The sequence below is a fragment of the Poromitra crassiceps genome (assembly GCF_964638095.1).
Source record: "Poromitra crassiceps genome assembly, chromosome: 12".
Lineage (NCBI taxonomy): Eukaryota > Metazoa > Chordata > Actinopteri > Beryciformes > Melamphaidae > Poromitra > Poromitra crassiceps.
This window is the reverse complement of record NC_139632.1, coordinates 40,422,442-40,437,548: the sequence shown is the minus strand read 5'-3', so window position 1 is coordinate 40,437,548 and position 15,107 is coordinate 40,422,442. Positions and strand designations below refer to the sequence as shown.

Here is a 15,107-nt window from a genome sequence, read left to right as displayed (position 1 = left end):
AAGCCTTTGCTATATTTTTGGAGTCCTTAAATGTGAAATGCTTATAATGTGATTTTTAAGCCACAAGTGAACTCTATAATTGTGGTATACACGAGTCTCCAGACCATTAGCGATTTGAATCATTAGTTTGTTTTTGATTACATACGCATCGAGGCATCTGTTGAACTACAATATGTGATTTCACCTGACATCATTTCCTATTTACCTAACCGTGTGTGTGTGTGTGTGTGTGTGCGTGTGTGTGCGTGTGTGTGTGTGTGTGTGTGTGTGTGCGTGCGTGCGTGCGTGCATGCAGGACAAGGTGGCAAACACCTGGTGCAGCTTAAACGTCCTGATAAAAATCAGATCCATCCTATCCACTGACTCGCAGCTCTACCTCAGGTAATCCCTTTAGCTTTCATCTCGCTCGGACTCTCTCCCAAACTTTTGTTGTTGTTTCCTTCTTTCTTTCGCTCTTTCATTCCTTTTTCTGCTTCCTACTTCTTTTCTTCCTCCTCTCCCTCTCTGTCTCTTGTGTTTGTTCACACTTGTGTTTCCCAGGCGAGGCACAAAGCTCCTCCCCAGGCCCCCCGGCTCTGTGGCCTTGATCAAACGCGGTGAAGATCAGATCATCCCCTTATAAGAACATCTTGTGCGGAGCTTCTTATAAGAACATCAGCTGCTTTTGTAAATCTGGTGACTAGACTGGCCCGAGGAACGCCCCGAAGAACTCTTGAAGCCTGCCCCCGCATGTTATATACAGAGATAGCAGCTACGTTCACCATTTAGCAACATTGTCACCTTTTCCTTCAATCATAATGTTTTGATGGTATGTGTGCTTTATAGAGAGGCAAAGTGACCGCCTACTTCCTGCTTCAGCACTGTACCAGAGATTTTCATCCGCCATTTATTTTCCCCATAGACATTTTGTAAAATGCTTATTAATTAATACACAGGACAAGATGTTACTATCCCTTGTGCCAAAATCCGAGGAAAAACACATTTAGAAGCCCAATCCAGAATAAAACAAGCTAACAGGCTAACAAACTAATAAACAAGACACAAATCACCAGTTACCTACCCTAGCCAACAGCAGTATGAAGCATGTCATTGGGGTTTTCAAGTGGGCACCTTCCTTCACCGACGTTTCGTTAAGTTAGGCCCACGACACCTCAAGAAGGCTTAACGGTGTAATCCAGCGTCCTGGAAACACCCCCCTCCATGCTACCACCGCACAACTGCATATTACCTCACTATCTAAGCCTAGCTATCCAGGTCGATTCGGTATGACATTCCTGACTACACCACCACTGTCAATGATTCAGCCCTGTTGATGCGGACCGTTAATCATGACCACCAACAAACAATCCCTAACTACACCACCACTGTCAATGATTCAGCCCTGTTGATGCGGACCGTTAATCATGACCAACAAACAATCCCTAACTACACCACCACCGTCAATGATTCAGCCCTGTTGATGCGGACCGTTAATCATGACCAACAACAAACAATCCCTAACTACACCACCACTGTCAATGATTCAGCCCTGTTGATGCGGACCGTTAATCATGACCAACAACAAACAATCAATCTGACCTTAGCGAGCTCCCCAGCTAGCATGTTTCCTCCTTATCCACAGCCATTCACTTGCTCGTTCTGCTGCCTGAGACATGTTGCTAACCGCAAGTTTCAGGCTCCGTCCCCGAATGCCCAACTCAGCTAGTAAGGCAATAACGGACTTTGCCACTTATAAGAAGAGTTTTACTTTGTCAAGTCAAACGGTTCAGCTATATTTAGAATCGGGAGAGACCGTAGAACATTTCACTCCGACCAAAACTTTAAAAAAACAACAACGAAAAAACATTTTCTTTAAATCCGCGATTTTGTAACGTTTTGGTCCGAGTGAAATGTTATGCGGTCCCTCCTGTTTCTAAATACATCTGAACCGTTTGGGTTGACAAAGTAAAACTATTTTTATACGCATTTTACGAAACGTCTATGGGAAAATAAATGGCGGATGAAAACCTCTGGTACAGTGCTGAAGCAGGAAGTGACGTTCCACTTTGGCTCTCTGTTAGACGATGTTACAAGATAACGTGAGCAAGAGGGGCGGGGCCAGTGGGGGAGAAGACGCGTAGTCAAACCTTCTTGAGTGCTGGACTCAAACTGGCATTCAAGTCATATGAGGTGTGTATCTCTGCTCGCTGCTCCACAGGATGCATTGAGATATGACATGTTATTTCCCCCCCTGAAGGGAGTCGAGGCAGGGACGCAACACTCATGTCATGATGGTGGAGCCCGCTTAAATAACCTGCCAGGCTAAATTTAGGGCCTCCTGTGTTCGCAACACGGACACGTTTCTGCCAGACTGCTAGATCCAGGGATTAAGTTGGACTTCTTTGACTGCCGTGCATTTCAAACAAATGAAAAACACTCTTGCCTTCTTGGCAGCGGGGCTGGATTGCTAAATGCTCGGGTGTGTGTGTGTGGGTCTACTGTGTACTTAGAATGAATCAGCTGTGAAAAGTGATCCGTGTCCTTCCGGACCGCAAGACCCTGCCCTACACATAACACATACTGACACTCAACACAACTCACACACTCGCACGCACGCAAACACACACACACGTACACGTACACGCATACGCACACTCACGCACACACACACACGCACGCACGCACACTCGCACGCACGCAAGCACGCACGCACGCGCACGCACGCACGCACACACACACACACACACACCTCCATCTCTTACAAATGACAGTACAAACTGTGTGTGTGTGTGTGTGTGTGTGTGTGTGTGTGTGTGTGTGTGTCTGTGTGTGTGGCTGTTCTGATCCGCCCCTAGCACTCCCCAGGGAGCCTTTAGGCCCTAATGGACCCTTGTAACATGGCTGCCCTCACACCTCTCACTCACTGGCTCCCTACCCTTTAGCACATACACACATACACACACACACACACATGCGCGCCTGCATACACACGCACACTGGCACATACGCATACACACACTCGCAGCCTCTTCCGGTGCCTCTACCCCCAGCAAGTGACAATTGAAGGGTTAAACTAATGCTGGGTTGCCCTTAGCAGGGGGCAGTATTTCTACATTTGCCACATAGCTGGGGTCTTATGAGCGCAGCAAGCGGTGTCTAAAAGAGAGCGAGCTGGTTGCATAGCTTAGTCGTGTGGAGCGAGGGTTAGGTTTCTGGGCTCCACGCACATCCTGTTCTTCCACTGGTGCCGGACAAGAAAAGTTTCACTAGTTTTAATGTCGGTCCGCATCCGCACATAATAAAGGTCAAAAGTTTTATTATATTCATTCAAATCGAAATGCTGTTTGTATACTGAACTGTTGGTGGAATTCAGAATTCTGTGTGCAGACCTATAAATTATATTCTACTTTTTCTCTGCTGTATCCCACTACTTTTTGCTGATTAGCTTAAAGGGACAGCTCACCCTAAAATCCAAAATACATATTTATTATATTTATATTTATTTGTCCATCTATATCGTTTTGTGTTAGTTGTTTTGGAGATATCGGCCGCAGAGTTTCTGGCTTCTCTCCAATACAATGGAACTGGATGCCACTCGGTTTGTGGTGCTCAAAGTGCCAAATAAATACATTTGATAAACCCAACAGCAATGTCTCTTTCCAGAAATCACGACCCGGTTACTCAAGGTAATCCACAGACCTTGTTATGAGCAGTTTCATGGAGGAACTATTTTCTTTTGACCGAACTACACCTGCTAGCTGCTAGCTAGTTCCTACAAAAGAAGATAGTTCCTACATGAAACTGCTCACAACAAAGTCTGTGGATTATCTTGAGTAACCGGGTCATGATTTCTGGAAAGAGACAATGCTGTTGAGTTTTTCAAATGTATTTTTTTGTTTCTTTGAGTACCACAAGCCGTGCCATCCAGTTCCATTGTATTGAAGAGAAGGCAGCCATCTCTACAGCCGATATCTCCAAAACTCAGGCAACTAAGACAAAACTGATAAATAAAATGGATAAATAGCACTACAGGTGAGAGGAAAAATATGTATTTTGGATTTTAGGGTGAGCTGTCCCTTTAAGCATATTGCTAATTCTTATGCATTTGACTGTATTTCTCCTAACTGTACTGACCGCTTATCTGAATGCTCATTTGCACTTTGTTTCAGTACTGTCTTCACTCTCCTGGCAGTCCTACCTTCCTCCATCAGGCTTCTGACGAAGCCAACCTTCTGGCAGTTCAAACTGGCCTTGGTGAGTGTTTCTGGCTTTGGGTGAACAAGCGATTAACAAGCGATTTAAAGACAACTGTGAGCTGAACATATTGATCCTCCCCGAACACAGAGGCAATGGCTGTCTTTTAATCTGAATACTTCCATATTTCTGAGCATTCAAGTCAAGCCAATCAAATCAAAGAAAGAAACATAAACCTTTGGTATCCGGAATTTTTTTAACTCCACATATCCCACTGAAACCACATTGATGTAATTTTCACACACATGTACACTAATATGATCTAGGTCTGAATTGGGTCATACATCAGATATTTCTCTTTTTTTCTTTTCTTTCTTTACTGTCTTTCACAGTCGACTTTCTAACACAAAATGAGATCATCCATCCATCTTAAACCACTTATCCATAGTCAGGTTGCGGAGGTATCAGATCCAGCAGGGGACCCCAAACCTCCCTTTCCCTGGTCACATTAACCAGCTCAAACTGGGGGATCCCCAGGCATTCCCAGGCCAGTGTTGAGATGTAGTCACTCCACCTGGTCCTTGGTCTGCCCCGTGGCCTTTTCCCCAGCTGGATGTGCCTGGAAGACCTCCCTGGGTTAGTCACAAGGAGTCATCCTTACTAGATGCCCCAACCACCTCAACTGGCTCTATGTAAAGGAGAAGTGGCTCCACTCAATCTCAGGGCGACCAAGCTTCTCACTCTATCCGATGTCACCCACCCTCCTGAGGAAACCCATTTCTGCTGCTTGTATCTGCGATCTCATCCTTTCAGTCATGACCCCATAGTTCATGATGATAGGTGAAGTTTGGGATGAAGATTGACGGGGAGATCAAGAGCTTTGCCTTCTGGCACAGCTCCTCCTTTCGTCCCAATGCTCCCGCTGGTCCAATTCTCCGGCCCATCTCACGCTCCATCGTCGCCTCACTCAAGAACAAGACCCGAGATACTTGAACTCCCTCACTTGGACTGGGCAATCCACCGTTGCTGAGAACCAGTGGCCTCAGATTTAGTTGTGCTGATTCAGTCCAGCCGCTTCACACTCAGCTGCAATTTACAATCCATTGCGTGCTGAAGGCCGAAGACCGATGATGCCATCAGGACCACGTCATCCACAAAAAGCAGCGACGCAATCCTAAGCCCATCAAAATGAAACCCCTTCCCTCCATGACTACGCCTCAAAATCCTGTCCATGAAGATCACAAACAGGATAGGCGACAAAGCACAGCCTTGCTGGAGGCCAAAACCCACCGAAAACAGGTCCAACTTTCTACGGAGAATCCGGACACAGCTCTCCTTTGAAAGTAGAGAGATGGGTCTCAATAGTGGCCCCCGCACCCCATAATCCGGCCCCACCTCCCACAGTATCTCTCAGCACCGCCGCTCATAAGCCTTCTCCAGATCTACAAAGAACATGTAGACCGGATGGGCATATTCCCAGGCCCCCTCCAGGATCCCTGTGAGAGTAAAGAGCTGCTCTGTTGCTCCACGACCAGGATGCAATCCGCATTGTTCCTCTTCAATCTGGGGTTCGGCTATCGCCCGGTGGTCGGCCGGACCCTCCTTTCCAGCAGGCTGAACAATGTGATACACCTGTAATTGGTACATATCCTCTGGTCCCTCTTTTTAAACGGGGGAAGTTTAGGCACTGTCCCAGACTTCCACGCAATGTAGAAAATACATGTCATCCATGACAGCACCACAACACCCAAAGCCTTCAGCATTTCTGGATCAATCCCGGGGCTTTGCCACTGTGGAGTTGTTTGACTACCTCAGTGGCTTCCTTCCTCCAGGGAAATAGATGTTGATCCCCCATCATCCTCCAGCTCTGCCTCTATCACAGAGGGTGGCTTAGTCGGGTTCAGGAGTTCCTCAAAGTGCTCCTTCCACCGCCCAATGACCTCCTCAGTTGAGGTCAACAGTGTCCCATCCTTACTGTATACAGCTTGGATGAATCCCTGTTTCCCCCTCCTGAGGCGCCCAGAACGCACACCTACTGCTTTGACTTTGACCACGGCGGAGGCTGCTGTCCCTGCATTACATTACTGGCTTTCCTGGGGAAGCTAAGCAGGTCTGGCTGTGGATACTCCATGGATGGGAGACTGCTGGTAGTGGTGTTGGAGGACCAGTCCAGTAGGAGGTGTTTTTCCCTCTGGTCTTATGAATAATCTCCCTAATGCCCCAGGGCAGAGACAGGGACTCTGTCCTGTGAGTGAGCACCATCCTTCGGATGAGACATTAAACCGAGGTCCTGACTCTCTGTGGTCATTAAAGATCACCACGGCAGTCTTCTCAAGAGTAGGGGTGTAACCCCGGTGTCCTGGCTAAATTCCCACACAGGCCTTCCTTCAATCATGGCCACCTAATCATCCCTCGTTATCTAATAATTGGCACATTCAGTCCTCAACTCTCCACCGTGATAGGCTGATGTGTGGTGAGCGTTCTGGTGCAAACTGGCTGTCGGTGTCATGCATCACCCAGGTAGGTGCTACACATCACCCAGGTGGGTGCTACACATCGGTGGTGGTTGAGTTGAGGTCCCTCCCCCTTCCCGTGATATGTGATGCGCTTTTGAGTATCTAGAAAGGCGCTATATAAATGCTATCAATTATAAAAATGCAATCAATTATTCTGGCCTGTCGGTACCTTGCAACTGTTTCCGGAGTCTCCGGGGATAGCATAGCCCCGAGGCCCGGACGGCTTCTCTGACCACCGGTGTCCACCAGCATGTTCAAGGGGTTGCCGCCCATTGAGGCACCAACGACCTTGAAACCACAGCTCCCAGCCGCAGCTTCAGCAATGGAAGCTTTAAAGACCCACCACTGTGGTTGAATGTCCCCAGCCTCCACGTGGGATGCCAGAAGAGTTCCACCGAAGGTCTCGTGGACAGGGGCCTCCGCCAGGTGTTTCCCAGTTCGTCCACGCTACACGTTTGGCCTTGCCAGGTCTGTCCAGAGGCTTCCCCCACCATCTGACCAAGCTCCCCACCAGGTGGTGATCAGTTGACAGCTGAGAGGGGCAGAGCTGACCGCTGTCAATATGAGATAATTATATTGTTGGCATTATTGATGCAGCTGTTCATTTACAAATAGTATCGTTATTTTTATTGCCCACATAAAAAATATATATATATTAAGTATTGTAGTTGAGTAACAATTGTAGTTGTTATATTTCATGTTAATCTCAATGTCACTTATAGGTGAATTCGTCTCTGGCCTTTTTCCTCTTCTCCTACCAAGTCCACGAGAAGTCCATCCTGTTGGCTTCCCTGTGAGTCGAGCTGGTAACTGTATCTTCTCCCACCGGGGCATTTGGTGAAATTTAACAACAGGAATGGCTCGGGGGTAAATGGCACTTTTCCATCTCCTCGTATCTGAAATATTCAGTGGGATAGATTTAATTTCTGCTCACAAAGGAGCCATTCCTCCCCCCCTCCCCCCTCCCAATGTCCCACAGGTTATGTCCTGCAGATTGTTCTGTCTAAATGACATCATGCTCCTGCTGTACTCCCAGAGTTGCAGAGTAACGATCTATTTAAGTACAGACTTGCTAACTGAGGGGGTTATGCTCCTCTGTCATCAAACTCAGTGCCACACAGACACAAAAATGCCCCCCCCCCCCCTCCTTTCCCATTTGCATTGATTGATATGTGCTGTGGCGTGTGTCAAAGCCGGTCCATATTTAACCCACTGATAGACTGAATGCGGTACATGCACACATGAGCACGAGGGTGTGTGTGTGTGTGTGTGTGTGTGTGTGTGTGTGTGTGTGTGTGTGTGTGTGTGTGTAGTTCATAATCATTTACCTCAACGTAACCTGTGTTCTATGTATAAAGCTTTGGCGGTGCTTGTAGGTGGAGTGTGAGGCCTGGGCGAGATTTGACAGCACGGGATTTGGTTCGCAGATCGGGGCCTCGTCTATTAATCTAGATTAGGGCAGATTGTTGCTTTATTAACTATTGAGTTCTAGCGCCCACCTGTCCCCTCCAATCAATCAGTAATGCATGTTCCAGGGCTTAGGAAGGAATGGCAGGCGGCAGCTTGGGGGCGTTGTTTGCCCACGATCAATTATTGGGGCTGTAACAAGATCGCCAAAGAGCACGGGGCTGTAATTATGGGCTCAGGGGCCGGTGGAAAGTGCCCCCCCTCGGAGCGGAGTGTACAATTTAGCTGGCTAGCATTGACGAAGGCGGCCATGTTTGGGTTAATGTTAGATTGTTACATAATAATAATACACACGTCGTACACAAATACACACACACACACACACATGCAAATCTGTGTACAAGATAGTAGTACAAATAAAAGCCTGCCTTGAATATTTACATGGCCATGAGATTTTGAAGCACAGTAAATATATATCTGGGCCTTTATTGGAATGTCAGTACAACATCCAGCTCTGAGCTCACATACTCTCGTTACATCTGGCTGTAAGATCATGTTGAATGCTTGTTACTCTGTTGAACATCAAGGATCTAAAACGTTTGAACATTTGCAGGCCAGTCTGCCTCCTGCTGAATGACCTCCCCTTGATGGCTATTTGGTTCCTGCAGGCCTCCACATTCAGGTAAGGCTATGTTTCAGAAAGACCACTGGCATTATCAGAACAGTGACTATGTGTGATAGATGAATCAAAACGGGTTATATCCTTATTTTAGTTTTCTTTATATATCAGCGGTTCTTTAACTTTTCCGTTTCTTCAAAGGGAAGCCAAGCTTCATGCTATTATTTAGCCAAGATCAAGTCTATGCGGAGCATTTTGGGTGAGAATGGCGCTGCAGTGTGGGTTGAGGTGAGGAGTGTGAATGGAAAGGACTGGTAGTGCTGCTGCCCTCCGCTCTCTAACTTTCACCAGCTGTTGGTGAATTCTTCCGGCAGCACTAATTGTTGTGCGCGTGGTTTTAGTATAAGGATATGTGTGGATTACAGGGCATACTCGGCATGCCTGCTCTCTAAGCATGCGTTGTGTAGGGACAGGAGTTCATTCTGTAGCCCGTTTCCCAGTACAGTCTGACAGGGACTCGCAACATCATCCGCAGCCTCTACACACCCCATCATCCAAAAAATACATCTTTTGTTCGCTTAATTGGTTGGAATGAATGCTCAAGCGCAGTGATTGTAAGAGGACTGAATGCACCCGGTCTGTTTTAAATTAATGAAGTATGTATTTCTAAAATGCCTAACATTTATTTACTGAATAGAGCCGGTTTTGTTGGCACTTAAAATGAGAATCACTTGGTGTGTGTTGTGAATGGTTAGGTTTGTATCAGCCGGGGTAATGTGTGCGATTTACTAAGAGTCAACTGTTGTTCTTGTCCATGCCCACTCTGCTAAACTAAGATAAGCATAGTATGAATGTGAGACCCGTCCCTCCCCAGGGGGGACGTGCAGCTTGTGTAGTCCCGCTCTTAGATGAAAGCTAGGCGGATTACTATTGGCCTTGTCTTAACGAACACAATACCGAGCGTCCTGAATGAATGTATATGAAAATCTAGGATGTCTCGTCCATCAAGATATCTTTTGAAAGAGATAAAGATAGAGAAACTGAACGCTCGTTGTGGCTCTCTGGGATCAAATTGAATCCATGACCATGACCTAGGAGGGAGGAGGTGTTGGGCAGGCGCGTGGGGTGTTGCAGTCCCTTGACTGGCTTGTGATGTTTTTTTACTGTCCCTTTTTTGCAATTGATGTCCTGGACATTCACCCTGGTAAATAATGTGCCAGATTCTGCATGCATGATGTGCACTAAAGGTCACTAAAGGTCAAGGTGATCCAGGAAGCGTGTGCTTACTCTGTTTGCAGCCATTGTACATTGCTCCAGTCCGGACAATTACGTCGGTTGCTAACTGACTGGATTGTGTAAACTGTAAATGCGGCATTGTTGTTGTCCTCGTCCGTCCCTCCCTCCCTCCGTGCAGCATGCTGCCTCTGTTGGTGAAGGACGGCCTGCTGGTGCCCTACGTGGCCACCTCCCTGGCCTTCCCCTTCCTCAGCACATACCTGCTCTCCGCCCTGGAGCACAGCTCAGAGGAGCAGCTGAGGCTGGGAGCCTACCGCAGGCTGCTCTTCTGCCTGCCCACACTGGACCTGGCCCGTATAGTAAGATGGAAGGTAAGTCTGGGCCAAAAGCGCCGGTAGAAGCAGACGAGGGCAAAATATATATTCAATAAACAGACATCATTTCCCAGAGTCACATTAAACAAAGCAGAGATATTAGGGCTGTCCTCTAAAAGTCGACTCATCACTCGAGAGACCCGTGAGTCGACGGAGATTCCTCAAGTCGAGCAGTCGCCCCCCCCCCCATTTAAATTCCAATCTTAATTTCATTTGTTAATTAATTCTTGTTTAGATTTATTTAGGCCTATCAGTTTTTGTGAAATAGGCTAAAGAACTGTATAGAAAAGCCCTAGGCAGTAAAGATGTCATTTCAAAGCAGCGGCAATGTCTTATTTTACACCGTTTCACTTGTTTATTCATGTTTTAATGTTGAAAAGGTGAAATGAAGAAATTAGGCTATAAGAGCTTCATTTAAAAAAGAAATGGATGTCTTCTGCCTGTCTCATTATTCAGACAAATCCATTATCCAATAGCCCGACGTTGGCAATTCAAATCTTGCATGATCATATCATTCATATACAGTCTCTTATTGATTTTTAAATGCCTAAACTATGTCCCCATCATTCTGTTGCATTGACTGTTAATGTGGTAAAAATAATTACTGAAGATATTCTATACGAGGGATCAGCCGAGCAGTATTTTGGTAAACAAACTGCGTCACTGGACTATGGAGCCTGAGTTTGAGCATCTGACTCTAGCCGGCTGACCCTGTTTACAATTAAAAAAATTAATAATTTGTAATTAATTCTAATTCTGCTCTCAGAACGTCAAAATATAAGCGATGTGATGTATACTTCTTGAGATATTAACGTTTGTTTGGCACAACTCATACTATGCCGCGGGGGTTACGCATTTTTGGGTGGCAGTGACGTCACGCTGATTCGTCCTATACATTTTTTTTTAATAGAATAGACGAATATTCGTATTGGACAGTCAAATTCGATTCAACAACTGTCAGAATTCTGGGTCGAGGACAGCCCTAAGAGATATTGTAGCTTGGTCAAGTCAAGCTGATATAGTTTGCGTGTGCTCTTGTACATGAGGGGGGCGGGGATGCGGCTGATGCATTTGTGATTAGAAGGGAAGTGGTTTCAGGACTCCAGGTGGTCCATACTCTGAGAGACCAGGTGGTCCATACTCTGAGAGCGGCAGGTGGTCCATACTCTGAGAGACCAGGTGGTCCATACTCTGAGAGCGGCAGGTGGTCCATACTCTGAGAGACCAGGTGGTCCATACTCTGAGACCGGCAGGTGGTCCATACTCTGAGAGACCAGGTGGTCCATACTCTTGAGCGTGGCACTTGACCTAAATTACATCAGTGTGAGAAGATATACCCAACTGTATAAATAAAGATCATGTGGCACTGTAAGCTGTCCAGGGATGAAAGCCCACTGCCAGCCAGAGAATTATTTATCACTTATTTAAGTTTCCGCAGCGTCTGAAGTGGCAGCCCTAGCGACAGGGGCAGCAGCAGGCTCCGAGATGGAGAGAAGGTGTCTTTTTATAGCGCGCGTCATTAACACAGGTTTGCCTAGATATATTTATTTACACAAGCCGCATAAATAACGAGCCCCAAGTGATGGCGATAGGGTTTCATGGGTTGGGGGGTGGTGCGACGGGCGGTGTAGCACAAGGTGTTTCCTCCGGTCTCATCTCACTCACCGACTTCTCTCTGGGTCGTAGAAGCCAAATACACACGAGTGATCCCTATGGCCGGCTGCTTTGTCTAATCTAATGTGCTTTTTAATCACTATTCCGTCAGACACTAGTTGCTATAATAATTCTACTCGTTATATACGAATAGATACTAGTTCGAACTTAATAGATACTAGTGACTCATTTAGTTACTTTCCTATTTTTTTTACTAGTAACAATTTAATAGGCTAGGATAAGTACTAGTACTTATTTTATAGTTACTACTACAACCTAATTTAATTTTAGTATTCCCTAAAAGGCACTAGTCACTAAAATGTAAGCATAGTACTTTTTGGGGTAATAGCGATGAGTAACTTGTAGAATTGTGCACTAATTATAGTAATGACTAGTGATTCATGAAAAGTTGTGTAGCCCTTTAGGATTCAATAAAATAATAATAAAATAAGTGACCGGCAAAATTAGTCACTAGTAACTGAAGTACTTGTCTTTATTCGAATGTTACTTGTAAAAATAGAAAAGTGACTAGTAAAAACCAAAGTCACTTGTGCCTATTAAATTAGAACAAGTATATAGCAAGTAAGAGTATATCCATGACTAGTAACTAGCAAAATAGTGACTACTAGTGACCAGAACTACACACTGGCTCATTTTTAGCGGCTAGTATATTTATATAAAGGAATAAGTAAGAAACATGCCTTCACACGACGAGCAGTTTTCTGTTTGCAGCTCTCCAGCAGGGTGAAGATGGTTTTTAGGACTGGCTTCAAATTGTCTGCTGCCGTATAATGAGTCTGTTCTGTAATGCTATATTGCAAGCCTCCATCTTTTATACAGTAGTTCTCAAATGGCCAATTTTATTTCAGTCATAGTTATAAATATGCAACGTCATTTGAGAGAAGTCTTTTAAATGAAATCCTTCATTGATCTCATATTATGGTTTCACTTGGAATTGAATTAAGCGAAAAGCCAGCAGTTTGTTCTTAGCCTGAGGTACCCAGCATTTTCATCATTTCACTGGGAGCACTTCCTTGCTATGAAATGGCAACGCAGGGAAAAGCAAATCTTAATCAACATAACAACTCTGATCTGATGAGAACAGTGTCTTCTAGGATGGCAATGTGCCCATCAACTGTGCCCTATGAGTGGCCATCCAGGTGATGAGAAGATAATGACAATGATTTTAGGCAAAGCCCCTCTCAGTAACTATACATCATCCAAATCGAGAACTTATGTGAGATTCTGAAATCAGGTCTGAGGCAGCAGTTTCCACTGTGATAAAGACGGACGGTCCAGATGATCACTTCAAAAGTTTATTAGTATAATGATTAGCATTGAGTTGTACCCTGATGATCAACTGATCAAAACAAAAAACGGTGTTGTTGTAGTACCTATTATATAGCAACTAGGAAGATTACTTTGTTAATATGAATGAGAAAATGAAACTGATTCCCACCCCGTCTCTCTGTGTTGCAGTTCTACATCAGCATGGTAGTCATGGCTGGTTTGAGCGTGTCAGCTGTTACGCTGGTCCCTCCACCACGACTCCCCGATCTGTTTCCTGTGTTGGTGTCCGTCTTTGCTTTCTCACACTTCCTGGGAACGTTTGTCTACTTCAACATCGTCCAGTTCAGCGGGCCACCCAGCAGAAAGAGCCAGAAGAAGAGTAATTGAAAAGGTGCCCGAAGGTGGGCATGGAGGACTACAAGAAGATGTTTTGAACTAATTTTGCTCCAGGATAGCCGGTGTTACAAGCTCCGGCATGTTTAGTCTTCATTAGTGTGGGATGCTTTCACTCGTTCCCTGTGTCTGGACTCCGCTTAACGAAGCCTTCACGTTCTAGGTGCAATTGGGGCTTTATCTTCTAGTGCAGGGATACTCAACTTGCTTTGCCCGGGGGCCACTTTCATGAAATGATAGAAGGCCAGGGGCCAGTTAATAAACAAACAATATACATTTTTCTGTAGCGGATTGTAGGTTTTTGGGGTGTCTGTCAGCTGGAGTTTAGTCTGACAATGTCGTGCACACCGGATAGTTAGTTAGGTTAAGTACATACATACGTGCCTGGGTAGCGAGCAGACGGCAGTATTTGACAATTTAGCAGCTAAATTATAGATTATTGAAAGATATACCATATTCCAGACTGAAATGCTATAACACAAGTGTGAGTATTGGCCAGAATGACATTAACATTTGGACACTTATTCAGCGGGTATCTTGCATGTCGCGTTCAGGTGTTTTTTTTTTTTTTTTTTTTTCAATTCCATCGCGGGCCACACGGGGAGTGCCCGCGCCGGCCGCAAGTTGAGTATCACTGTTCTAGTGTATGTCCACTGCTTGTCACCAAACCAGGACCAATGGAGTAGGACTAGTAGATAACATGCTGTTCACACGACAATGGGTTTTCTCATTGCCTATTCATGTGAACTTTTTTAAGGAACACTTGGCCGATTTCAACCATCTATTCCAAATCAGGATATATTGTGATTTTCCCCCCCCATGTTCTCAGTGTCTCTGGGGCGCAGCTTCGAGATCTGTTTTACTCCTGCGAACCAGTGATGTCATTGGTTCTCAGGAAAGCAACGGATTTGGAAGCTGCTCCGGCTCACGTGGCTGTTATTGTATGCCTGCATCCAGGGACAGTCGGATGCGTGGATGGATGGATGGATGGAGAGCCATACGAGCCCAGAGAGAACAGGCAGCTCTCGGTGCAGGCAACACTGAGGGAAGGGAGACATTGCTCATTTGCATATATTACCGACATTCTAATGATACAAAGCTGGTTGAAAATCAGCAAAGTGTTCCTTTTAAGTGTTTTTTATATTTTGTACCATCATTAAAATTATTTTGTACAAAGTTTTTTTCTCTTAAAATAAATAAAACTTCTCAAATGACCTGAAATGAGCATCCGTTTTATCACCACATTGTAGAAATGATTTGATTTGAAGTGGCTTCATAAACTGTCTACCTTCTCCAAGTAGTCGGCTAAATCACCCATAATAGTGTGGCAGAGACAAAGGCAATAATTGGACACAAACTACATCTTTCAAAGCTTTTACTCAACATCATTAAATATTCATTACAGCTGCTGGACACTACAGGGTTCTGCACAAAAGACCCGTACAT

At 45.4% G+C, this 15,107-nt stretch overlaps 1 protein-coding gene across 1 annotated transcript in view; it reads left to right on the top strand.

The window, feature by feature from the left end:
- The window catches only part of alg6 (ALG6 alpha-1,3-glucosyltransferase), a 29,093-nt gene extending 14,242 nt beyond the window's left edge, over positions 1-14,851 (top strand). Inside the window, exons 9-14 of the mRNA XM_083647617.1 lie at positions 296-381; positions 4,149-4,233; positions 7,412-7,482; positions 8,710-8,778; positions 10,130-10,322; positions 13,458-14,851. Of these exons, the coding sequence (XP_083503743.1) occupies positions 296-381; positions 4,149-4,233; positions 7,412-7,482; positions 8,710-8,778; positions 10,130-10,322; positions 13,458-13,655 (702 nt within the window). The 3' untranslated portion in view covers positions 13,656-14,851. The remainder of the gene's footprint in view (positions 1-295; positions 382-4,148; positions 4,234-7,411; positions 7,483-8,709; positions 8,779-10,129; positions 10,323-13,457) is intronic.
- Positions 14,852-15,107: the final 256 nt, after the last annotated feature.